The sequence below is a fragment of the Myxocyprinus asiaticus genome, chromosome 2 (assembly GCF_019703515.2).
Source record: "Myxocyprinus asiaticus isolate MX2 ecotype Aquarium Trade chromosome 2, UBuf_Myxa_2, whole genome shotgun sequence".
Classification (NCBI taxonomy): Eukaryota; Metazoa; Chordata; class Actinopteri; order Cypriniformes; family Catostomidae; genus Myxocyprinus; species Myxocyprinus asiaticus.
In genome coordinates this window covers 13,238,080-13,251,003 of record NC_059345.1, presented here as the reverse complement: position 1 = coordinate 13,251,003, position 12,924 = coordinate 13,238,080, and the positions used below count along the sequence as shown (strand labels likewise).

The following is a 12,924-nucleotide window of genomic DNA, read 5'->3' as shown; positions in this document are numbered from 1 at the left end:
TGAGTTAGTTTAGCGTGCATATTATTTTTAGCATTTCTGCACACAACACCTCCCACACACACACTCTTTACTGTGAAATGTGAGCATTTGAGAAAAGAAAAATGCCTCGGAGCTATACATTTAAAGTGTTCTGTGAACCACCACAGTCTTCGCAAAATATCGACCGTGTTCTCAGATGTTGTATATTAATTTACAGTATTTGCATTGTTTTCCTATTCGCAATGTTTGATACCGTCGCAGATTTGTTTAAAAAAAAAACTAGATATCTGATAGATGCGCTGAAGGGTAAAAAGTCCCAAAAGAGTCGTAAATTATTCCCTACTATTACTACACGATATGTTACAGTTAGCCTCTAAAGGGTTTTTTTTTTTTTTTTTTTTTTTTTTGCATTTACTCTTCACTAATTCAGCACATTGCTCTTTTAAACGCCGTCTTGTTATCTGTTGCCCAAGCTGCGCTATGCATTCTGTCAAACAGTCGTTACTATGGTATAGTGACATGTCGTGAGGAGCGAGCGGATTTATAGTAGGGGAAGATTTACTATGCGCGTGCCAGACCACGCCCTCTTTACGGTACGTCATTGGCGAGTAACAGAGAAGGGGAGTCACTCCCCTGCCTACTTTTAATAGCTTTGTCATGTGATGGAAAGCAGTTGTAAGACAGGTGCCCATGGTTCATTGTCACTGAGGGGCGCTTCCCTGTATGAGCGCGGTCTGGAGCGAGTGGATTTTCTCATTTTACCGTTGATTTATTTTTTATTTTTTCGGACCGTCATTCAGGGGCTGAATGGCGTGGGACAGGTGTAATCTGGATTCGGTGTGGAGAGAAATAGAGGTGAGAACTGATGTGCAACTTATTTTCCAGGGCTGGAGAGCAAATGTTTTTCTGGAGAAAACGGAGCGCACAAAACCTCCAAGTCTGGCTTCATTTGTACAGTAGTTTCCGTTGAAGTCGACCGATCCCATAACCTGCGCGGAACGTACGGGTGCTCTGAATGCACGGGAATATAACGGGTTGTGAAAAAGTCTAATATTTTGGCAGAAATTGTGTGTGCATTGAATGCTCTGATGATAGCGTGTGCCGTTTTCCCAAGCTGTGTCGGAGTTTAACAGTGACAGTCTACTTAGGATGTCTTGTCGTGGGAAATTGTGTTGACATGCCAGTGGATGAAGTGCGCTCGCTCGCTGTAACGCAGGTGATGATGTGACAGGTATCCGCTCCAGTGAGAGCCTAGTGCCACTACTGATGTGCTGGAATTACTCATATGTACTCGCGTCAGGTATTGTACATTGAAACTTTTGTTTCTATTAGACACAGTCTAGAAGAGGGCTACGTGCGCATGGTATGCATGCGGAGCGCGTGTTGGATTTAATGGACAAAATGAGGACATGTGCACTTGTGCAGCGTCACATAGCAGTAGAAAATAGATACCTTGGTTTTCGCAAAAAAGGTTCATGTAAAAACCTTGTTTATTTTTATTTAGCAAGACCGCAAATAGCTTGTTTTCCTCGCCGGGAAACAGGTTACGCGTTGCTCCGGTAGGCAACGCAAGTGTTACGCGATGGTTTTATTTATTTTTTCTAAAGTTGCCTATGACATTAATCGTTTTGAATGTGCTGCCTCATCTAAAAGTTAATTTAAAACATGTTAGGTGTTCAGTCGGCGTTGATTGAAATGTGAGATTGCGCTCGTGAGAACAGCGCCGCTCTTTCATGTGAAATGTAATCTTTTAGCGCAGTGTAAGAGTTTAATATTGTCTGTCTATCGATCTATCTATCTATCTATCTATCTATCTGTCTGTCTGTCTGTCTGTCTATCGATCTATCTGTCTGTCTGTCTGTCTGTCTGTCTGTCTGTCTATCTATCTAATAGTAGCCTACATTGACTCGCTTGGGAAATTTATGGCACAGACGGAGTCTTAGTCGTTTTAGTTATTCATTAAAGCAACGCATTCACGTCTATTCCTGTCCGTAAAAACTTTTATCCTCAAAATATATTCAAAATATCGCTGCGCTCGAGGCAACTGTCTGGGTTGCACGCTAAGCACTTGCGCCATGGTTGTAACAATTTTAAAAGGTTAGTTAACTGTCTCAGTTGGAGCATAAATCCATCTATACAAAATCAGCGAATTGCCCCCCCCCCCCCCTCTCTCTCCCTCTCCCTCCCTCTCCCTCTCCCTCTCCCTCTCTCTCTCTCTCTCTCTCTCTCTCTCTCTCTCTCTCTCTCTCTCTCTCTCTCTCTCTGCATGTGCTCGTGATTAAGCTTGTCCGTATTTTCTAGAGGAAGGGAGAGCAAGACTTTCAACACTCAAAGATGCCGAGACCGAACACAGCCCTTGATGCATTTAATTTTATCAGATGTGCTTCATGATTTATTTGGGATATTACCGTTTTCCTTCAGCTTGCCCGGCGTTTATAAATCTTCTGCAGAGGACGGTTAGGATTTGTATCCTAAATATAAATAAGTATACTGAATCAGATAGCGATAATCAAGTGTGACATGTGCACCACATAGCGAGGATAAGGTAGTTTTGTTTTTGATATTCCAGACACATTCAGCGATAAACGGCGATAACTCCTAAACGGCTTAGCAAATACTTTCCAAAATAGTATTACTGTCAAACGTGGAAAGCTAATAATATTCCACAAGCTTGTTTTCATAATTTTCACTCGATATTATTAGCACTGGCCAGCAAAAGCCATCACAATGTAAGCTACCCCGGGGAAGAGTTCCTCTTAGTGCAAGTAAGGGACCATGGAGAAAGTGCAATTTTCCTTCTTTTTTTTTTTTTTTTCTACATGTGAACTGCATGTCCAATATAAACATTATTTTTGTAATAGCTTTTTTGTTGAAGGACACAGAGACACGAAACCAGTGTCATTCAATAGAAGAGGACAGTGGGCAACTTTCACAACCTTTCATTTTAACCCTACTGGTTGAATAGGGAACTGCATGTGCAAAATAACAAGAACAAGGTTAATTTTGGATATGCAGTTCCCTATTCAACCACTAGGGGTAAAATGAAAGGTTGTGAAAGTTGCCTCTGGTTTCCTGTCTCTATGTCCTTCAAAAAAAAAAGCTATTACAAAAAGAATGTTAATTTTGGACATGCAGTTCCCTATTCAACCACTTTTTATCAAATTAGATCTTTTCAGGCAGACTGTCCGCACTATTAATTGCAAGTGATCAAATCAGATTTGCGCATTGAAACATAACCAACCTATCTGCATGGGTTGCTTTGGTAACGACATAGGCCTACCCACGTGACGATGCTTTCAAAACAGATGCGGGGAAAATGGAGGTGCATCATCTCACTCTCCAAATAAGTGCCCTGTCCAGTCGCGGTGCAGAACTCCTCCGTTGCTCAAGAAAAATTCAGCGACGGAGGAGACTGGTAAATATTGTGATGTTCCGTGCTGCAGTCACCAATTTTTGACGTCATCATTGTGTGTCGCGTTAAGAGTGACGCGGAAGACCATTTGAAATCCGATTAGAGCAGCCAGAGCATCCAGACTGAGACGCATCTGAAAAAATCAGATTTCAATCGCATTTGAAACCACCTCCCGATGTGGTTTGAATCAGATTCAGAAAAATCCAATTTCATGTGTTTTTTTGCTGTCCAGACTATCAAAACTCATCTGGATTTTTAGTGGCAGTCTGAACAAGGCATATGTCCTTCAACAAAAAAGCTATCCACCTTATTCCTATGCCCCGTGATACTTTGCGCGAAATGTGGGAGGTACTTCCGTTAAGAAGTAAACACAGTTGTAGTTGCATCATACATTCATAAATTTTTTCGTTGTGGTGTTGATCATTCATTCATACTTCTAGATGTGTGAGCACAGTCTGACGGAGGTTAATAAGGACAATATATGGATAGCCGTTCCATTTTTAATAGAGGTTTGGGAGGACAATTTAAAGAAGTGGCCTCAGGATGTATGTAGAGCCATGAACTGCACATGTTGTCCCTGAGCTCTGTAAGGACCTCGTAACATGTTCTAGCTGAAACCACTTGAGCAAAATATAATACAATACTATTCACTAAGAACTTTTTTGTAGATGGTATTTGTTTTGTTCAGTTATTCAAAATAAAATGACTCCCTTCTTGACTCACATCTCAACATGTCTCTGTTTATTGACTGATTGCACATTACATGTTGGTCTTGTACGTCTGTTTCTCAAATCATTTGTAACATTTTCTGTAAAACAATGCCATCTACTGGATCCTTGAAGAACAACAGGTATTGTAATTAATGCACATCATCACAGTATTAAGATGTATCTCGGGTGATCCGATCACATGTGGTCAGGCGAGACACATCGCTGTTAGTCGCACAAATGCATCTCCTGTGAGCACTTGTGACATATAGCATCACTACATCGTAAATTAATAAACCGGAAAAATGTCACAAAAGACAAAGAAGCTTGGAAAAATGGCGCACTAGGTTCAGCTGAAATTTAAGCTACTATAAGTGCACACGAAGACACACTGAAGAAGATCTGTGAAGATCTCGTACATATGTAAGCTCCTTTTCAATTTTTCACGATGGCACAATTATTTCCTTTTAAAGCCACATGTCACCAGAGTCATGAACAGTTTAAACTCTTGATTTAGTGCAGCGGTTGATTGACAGATAAGAAGTGGTGCTTTTCTGCATCCCAGATGGTGTTTACAGCGTTTCAAATGCATTTTTGATTACCTCCATATGTGATTTGATCACAAAAGGTTTTGCACCACATTAACACCTGTATATAGTGCTGATCACTTGTCATCGGATCATCCGAAGCACATCCTAATACCAGTTGTAAACGGGGTCTAAATGACCACTGCCTACATTAGCGAATGCTACAGGATGACTTCCGGCAGAAGTTCATCCCACACCCATTTCCCCAGTAAGACCCCCATGAATAAGGTGGATAGCAAAAAGGTTAATTTTTGACATGCAGCTCCCTATTCAACCATTAGGGACAGTGCGGAACTTTCACAACCTTTTATTTCACCCCTAGTGGTTGAATAGGGAACTGCATGTCCAAAATTAACTGTGCTCTTGTAATTTTGGACATGCAGTTCCCTATTCAACCAGTAGGGTTAAAATGAAAGGTTGTGAAAGGTGCCCACTGTCCTCTTCTATTGAATGACATTGGTTTCGTGTCTCTATGTCCTTCAACAAAAAAGCTAAAAAAACAAAGGAAAATTGCACTTTCTCCACGGTCCCTTACTTACCTTAAGAGGAACTCTTCCTGGGGTAGCTCACATTGTGATGGCTTTTGCTGGCCAGTGCTAATAATATCGAGTGAAAACAATGAAAACAAGCTTGTGGAATATTATTAGCTTTCCACGTTTGACAGTAATACTATTTTTTGAAAGTATCTGCTAAGCCGTTTAGGAGTTATCGCCGTTTATCGCTGAATGTGTCTGGAATATCAAAAACAAAACTATCTTAACCTCGCTACCTGTTGAATCTTATTTGTTTATGTGGTAATGTGTGCTTAATGCTGCACTATGTAAGATTTTTTGGTTCAAAAATTAACAAATTGCCATTATTGATTGAGTACATAAACAACCAGTGTTCAAAACAATGTTCTTACCTTACCCCGATTCACTAAGATAAGCTTATAAAAACGTATTTGTATTTTGAGCTGTCGGTTACGATTTGGCGTGAAATCGCTGGCTTATGACACACATCCTTGCGTCATTACTTCATGTCCGTGAACTTAGGAAAGAAGAGCCGGCTGTCTAATTCCCATGCAAACAGTAGATGCCAGTAATGCACTGTTTTAGTTTGAGAGTAGCCGTTAAAAGAAGAAAGAAACTACATACAGTTCAGTCAGTCACACTCACACTGTTCCGGACAGCATCGCAACAATCTGGATGGATGTTTATCTGTTATCCGTTTGGAGAAGGTGTTCACCTGCTATAATGCTTGGATATGTTGTCTGGTGGGGTTGTTGAAGCTAATATTGCTTGTCATGCTTTATGAATCAACCATTACTTGTGTGTTAACTGATCACGATGTATCTACGTTGTCAGGGGAATTACTGTGACATGTTTACTAATATATGTGACTCCTGAAATTGACTTAACTGTTATATTGCAATTTTAAGCATATTATTTTCTTGTTTAATGAAATATATTTTATCCCCATCATTACTGAATCATAGTTTTATGTTTTTAGTTTACTGTGTTATTGTGTGCACTCATAGACATACTATTGTAGTATTACGGTTCACTTGTAGTATCAACTGAGGATGTACAATATAATATAAAATAATAAAGTCTTCCATTGAACTCGTATCAGCCATATCATGAGTATCACCTCTTAAATTGATGTGTATTACAATACAAACATTAATAGTAGATAAAACACTTGAAAATGATAATAACATATACTGGTAGTGATTGAGTCCCCTGTTCTCTTTGTAAAAGTGCTCTGAGTGCAGTGTCAGAAAAGCGCTATAAGTGTAAAATTCATTCATTCAAAATATGTGAATGCAAGTGTTGTTTATCTTCACCAAAGCAAGTAACATTTCAATTTTAAATGTTTAATCGTATAACATTATATCAACATGAAAATAGCACATTATGACTCCGGCTCTGAATATCTCCCAGTCATGATCACACACAGGCAAAGCTTAAATCATGAGATTCATCCTCAAGAAGAGCAGTGCCGAAACACGAATCCCATTTAGTGTTCTTACGCAAATTGTTTCTGGTTGTGCCACAATGGAAGTACTTGCATAGGAGCCGATTAAAAAATGTATGATAGGAGATTGCACTTGTCAGTGAATCAGCATAATGTGGCCGAACCTAAGGTACTGGAACTCTCGTAAAAAAACATTCCAACATTTATCTAACTGGCTTAGATTTAGAGATTATATGAATGTCCATGTTGCCTATGCATGCAGCACCAAAACAAATCTTCATATGTGAAAGACTGTTATATCTTCATTAGTCAAGATTACTGGAATGTTTTTTTTTTTCTTGCAAATAAAAATGAAAATGGAATGAAATCTATTAGGAAGTTTATTTTTACATTGAGACTACTGCCCATTTAAGCCAACAGTGTGTTGCAAAGCCAAACCAGCAGTGAAAATGTAATATATGTTGATCCCACCATTAACAGTTTGATCAAGTTTATAGTTTGTGTTTGAGAATCACACAGCAGCTGGTGCAGAGTTACTGCAAGATAGTAAATAGAATAAAGGTTAACAGACAATATAACAATAAAACAAGTGGAATTTCATTCAAACAACATAGAGAAAAAGCTCTCAGGGCTACTATCAAACTATCCCTTGGATCACATTATAGATGACAGCATAACTGAAATGAATGGAGGTGTGTATCAGGCCATGAAATAAATAAAGGGATGCAATAAGTGGCAGGACTCGAATACAATAATCCTCTTGTAATTAGCATTTTAGGAAATTGAGAGCACACATGTTTCTACATAAACTCTGAATGAAGATGTATAACATCTTGACAAACAAATGCTCACCAATAACTACTCTTTTCCAGTGTGCTGCCTTGGTTGGTGAAGACCAGCCCCTTTGCCCTGACCTGCCTGAGCTTGACCTCTCTGAGCTGGATGTCAGTGACCTCGATGCAGATAGCTTTCTGGGTGGACTCAAGTGGTACAGCGACCAATCAGAGATAATTTCCAGTCAGTATGGCAATGAAGCATCAGACTTCTTTGAGGTATGGAGGGTCATTTTGCTGTTTCCTTATCTGATTGTGCATGTTTGTTTCTTGTAAAAAAAAAAAAAAAGATATGATTCCAGCATGAGTGTGGAATTCTTCAAATGCTGAGGTTGTCAATCAGTGCTGTTTATTAGTTTATAAATGATGCCTTGCACATTTCGAAAGCACAAATGAGCTTACACCATGCTGTCTGATAATTGGGGTGAGGTGTTATGATAAGCACCCAACCTTTGTCCAGTACTGAAGTTCAGTAGTACTTTTTGCTTCTTAAGCCCTCAGGCACTTAAATTTATGGCTGTTTATATGCATGTTTCTCCTCATCTGTTCCTGGGTAGTAAACAGCAGTTTTGACAGTGAGGAAGACCACAGGATGGATAAGTTGTTGACCATCGCCCAATGAACAAACCAGACAAATTACTTAACCTGCAATTTACCATCAACTGGTTTCTTTTGATTATCTCAATAGTCTACTTTATGAATTCTCGCCTTAATCTTAAGGGTCAACATCTTATCCAGCTTGTCCCTGTTCAGAGTTGAAAAATGGAAGAGGTAAAACTTTAAACCTGTTACACTTGTGCTTCTCTGTCACTGACAAAGAAAGCAAAGTCCATATGAAAATAAGTAAGTCGGCTAAAACAAAGCGGCTGAGGCCAGGGCTAGTTCATGATGTCTTATCGGGACAGACAGAGAAGAGAAAAGATAATGCTGCATTGCTCTGTGTGCTGGGAAATATAGTGCAGGATCTGTCACAAGGGCATGTTTTGGTGTTTTGTGGCATGGTCTGATAGGGTGTGGAATTCTTACATGTTCCTATTGGGTTGTGTGAACCACTTACCTGGACCATGTGGGGCTTAGACCTCCTAAGGGTTGGAGAATGATTGAATGGGGGCCGACAAGAAACAAGCGACCAAGAGCCTGGATGAAAATCAAACTGTGTGTGTATGTGAATTAACATGGCTATTATTTACATGCATCACATTAACAGTCCTAGTGCTCTTGTAAATGTGACAAAAAATCGTATGCTGTCCTGCAAAGGCAAAACACTGTAACTACCCAGTAATGAATGGAATCGGGTCTCTTATGTGGTTTTTATACTGGCCGTGTTTGCTGCAGTCCAAATCCGATTGCGATTGTTCCCGGCACCCCCCGCAGCGTTGGACTGTTTTCAGACTTTTTCAGATTCTGTCAAACCTATCATCAGTTGCGTCATCACAAACGTGCACATGATGGAGAACACAATCATTGATGTCACTTTTTCCTTGCAGCCAGTATATTTGTGACTGTCAGCTGAAGGAAGCAATGGTGGTGAATGGAAAAACACCCGTGAAATGACAAAAAAATAAATAAAAATTGCTTTGTCCCAGGAAAAAGTGTATACATGTCTGAGGTCAGCACAAATACTGCCAAATAGGGCTTTCGCGGAAATTTAAATATAGTTTATCCACAATTCATCTCTGTATTCTGGTGAGTCTGATGTGTGAATGGCAAGTTCATTGGTACATCACTGTAAACATCTCTCATTCAGAAGTTACAAATGTTTTAGTGATGTTTTCTTGTCTGATTTGTCCACAATATTACAAAATGTCTGTGATGATTCCGTCTGTATGAATGTAAGAGCTGCTTTTAGCTCATGAAGTATACACAAAGCAACCGAGGTATATGACTAATATGTTTACATTGTAGTCTGGTGGTATGAATAAAGGCTGTGCTTCATAATCTTATGTGTTGTTTACTGACTAACTTTAGAATATACACATTAAATATATTTTAATGCTTTATATTTATTTCAATGTGTTACAATTAAGACATGCCTTTATTCAGTCTGGGTGTTATGAATTTAACATTGTCCTATGTGCATTTCAAGTTTCATTGTATCTTACTTGATTGTTATAAATATAATTGACATGTCTACAGATAACTGGCATGTCTGAAAAAAATAGCAAATCTAACATGTTCTATCCCAGCTTTTCCCCATTCTTGTTGTTTGACTTTGGAGAAATGAAGCCGTGACACTTGACAGATAAAAAATTTTGGCTCTGGTAAGTAAACAGCAATATCACTTTTTCAAGATTTATAAATAGAAACAAAAATTTCGCTGACATTTGTCGCATCCCACAGTGCAGCACACTGAAGGTATACAGAATTTTGGTCACAAAACATGGTGCGGTCATACAGTGACTTCACAAGATACAGGTCAATATTTGTGTGTTTTTCATTAATTTAGTGTCATTATGCACTCCAGAGTGAACGACCCATGCGCCTCCGTGTGTCACATCCCATAATTCAGCAGATATGAATGTCCGGGAGAAGGCAACTATATCTGATGTTCACAAACGGTCTTTTTTGAGGAGACAGCTAGTTGCGAGGAATGCATTTGCAGCGCTGCATATGTTCCCCTGCCACTCATGGTGGATGTTTGCGTGTGTGTTTTTGTGCAACTGATTATGTCGCCATGGTTAAATCGGTAAAAGTGCATGCAAAGGTTAATTTACTTCTTGAACAAGTGCAGACCCCAGTACAGGTTTCTTTCTCACTCATGCGAACCGTGCCACAGTTCCGTTGCAACCGAGCTCAGACTACCTCCTACAGGTACCACGGTCCCCAAAACAGCTTCCATTATAAAAAATTTTCATGCCAAGCATGCTCTGTTTCGAACTAAACTGCCAGTGTGAAAGTCCCCTTAGACTATTATCTGTCTTGTGACAGATGGGTTTAGCTTAACTATGCTCATATATTTTATATAACTATGCTCATAATTTGTTATAATCCACATTTGACTGAACAATCAGAAAACTGTAAGGCCAATTTTCTCAGTTTGGGTATAGAGCACACTTTTCCGGAAGTAAAAATAACAGTAGGTGAATTGATTTTTAATGATAACTTATAAACAAAACAAATAAAAAAGGGGCTAAATAACCATGATACTCTTAATACATAAAAGTTATTATCACATGGCTATATACAAAAAGTTGAAAAACTAACCTACGCATTTCACATGGGCCTTGCTCAGGGAGAGTCTCCATAAGGGACTCTTTGTATATAGTCACTATAATAAAGGCTTTTTATGTATTAAAAGATCCATCGCAGATAGCACACGTACATCTCCAAGATGTCTGTTTTAGATCTTTTCATCTAGAAAGCATCACAATCTAATTAACATCTGCTAAACATATTAAAAAGATCAAATTTACAAACATTATAAATTGTAAACGTCTTAAAGACATCTGCTGAATGTCTTATTAACATCCCAGATATACTATTGACATTTGTCTTATATAGGGCTGTCACGATTATGAAATTTGGCTGGCGATTAATTGTCAAACAAATAATTGCGATTATGATGATTAATTGTCTGTTTTAGGGTTGTGATGATTAATTGTCTCGTTAAGGACTTTCATGATTAATTGTCATATAAATTGTCATATTTAAGGTGTGCTTTTTTCTGTATGTGTGCTTCATACACCTTAAGAGGTATATATATATATTTTTTTTTCTTTACATATTCAACTTCAAATATATAAATAAATATAAAAAAGGAATAAACTATTATTTAAGGCTTTATAAATGTATGAATGACATGAAAAATAATGTTTTAAATATCAAAATATTTCTAATTACTTAAAATGTCTCTTTTTGGTCAACTTTAGATTTGGTCAGTTTTACATTTACACTTGTTTTTTAAACTCATATATTTTATAATTTAATAAATAAAATAATTTTAATATATATTTTATTATATTTATATTGTCACGATTTATCAAAGATGGGAGATGATGGATCTACAAGCAGGCTTTTAATGAAGGTGATGAAGGTTATGCAAAACAACATGGAGTTATACAAAGAACCAAACAATATCATAAACACATTGACTATGATCTAAACAACATACAAAGTAACATACTAGATAACTAACTGTGACAGACCCCCCCAAAGGACAACTCCTGGCGCCCAAAGACAGATGAGAGCAGGTTGAGGCAGATGACGAGGAAGGGTCCAGGGGTCTATCATGAGGCCAAGGAGGAATAGGCAGTTGATCAGGTGGCCAGAGAGGAGTCTGCGGACGATCAGAAGGCCAGGGAGGCAACCGCCTGGGGGGCGGCCACAGGGCAGGGACAGGGTCAGGGGGCCTGGGGGTGGCCACAGGGCAGGGACAGGGTCAGGAGGCCTGGGAGATGGCTACAGGACAGGGACAGGATCAGGAGGCCTGGAAGGCATGACGAAGGTAGGCTCGAAAGACTAGGGTGGAGCCGGTGGCTCGTTGGACCGAGGCGGAGCCGGTGGAACTGAGGACCGAGGCAGAGCCGGTGGGACTGAGGACCGAGGCAGAGCCGGTGGGACTGAGGACCGAGGCAGAGCCGTAGGGATGGAGGTCCCTGGTGGAGCCAGAGGATCGGAGAGCCAAGGCGGAGCCAGGTGACCGACAGACCAAGGCGGAGCCGGAGGGACGAGGAACCCCGGTGAAGGTGATAGGCTGGAGGGCCACAGTGGAGCCGAGGGAACGTAGAGCCGAGGTGATGTCAAGGGATCGGAGGGCCAAGGCGGAGTCCAGGGCTTGGAGGTCCTAGGTGGAGTCAGAGGGTTGAAAGTTCCCCTTGTCTGTGATGTCACAGGGGGCGATGGTCGAGCCTGTGACTTGCGGGGAACCGGCTGATCAGGAGGAGGAGGAGGAGCTAATGTCCTGGGCGGATCCAGCGGAGGAGAAAGGGCCATCATGCTGGACGGAATCAGCAGAGGAGGAAGGGCCATCGTGCTGGACGGAACCAATGGAGGAGGAAGGGCCATCGTGCTGGATGGAACCAGTGGAGGAGGAAGGGCCATCGTGCTGGAAGGAACCAGCTGAGGAGGAAGGACCATCGTGCTGGACGGGGCTTGCAATGCTGGCTCTGGGACGGACTAGGCTTTCAGCATTGGCTCGTTGGCAGTGGCAGGCATGGGCATTGGCTCGTTGGCCGTGGCAGGCGTGGGTGTTGGCTCATTGGCCGTGGCAGGCGTGGGCGTTGGCCGTGGCAGGCGTGGCGCAAGGGGCCGTGGCAGGCTGTCGGGCATTCACTGTGGGAGGTGAATCAATGTCCTTATCCTCTTTACCCACAGTAAAATGTGAGCCACAAAGTTCCAGAGCCACATCCACATATTCACACAATGTCCAGTGAAGATCCGCCAGAGACATCCGTGTCCTTAGTGCACTATTTAGGCCGGCTCTGAAGAAATTCAGTCATCAAAGTGCA

General features: G+C 40.6%; 1 protein-coding gene across 3 annotated transcripts in view; it reads left to right on the top strand.

Annotated features, from left to right (window-relative positions):
- Positions 1-678: 678 nt before the first annotated feature.
- Positions 679-12,924, top strand: part of LOC127450748 (peroxisome proliferator-activated receptor gamma coactivator 1-alpha-like) — an 83,528-nt gene continuing 71,282 nt past the window's right edge. For all 3 annotated transcript variants that reach the window (XM_051715087.1, XM_051715097.1, XM_051715078.1), the window contains exons 1-2: positions 679-834; positions 7,517-7,696. In XM_051715087.1, coding sequence (XP_051571047.1) covers positions 787-834; positions 7,517-7,696 — 228 coding nt within the window. In that variant the 5' untranslated portion in view covers positions 679-786. The remainder of the gene's footprint in view (positions 835-7,516; positions 7,697-12,924) is intronic.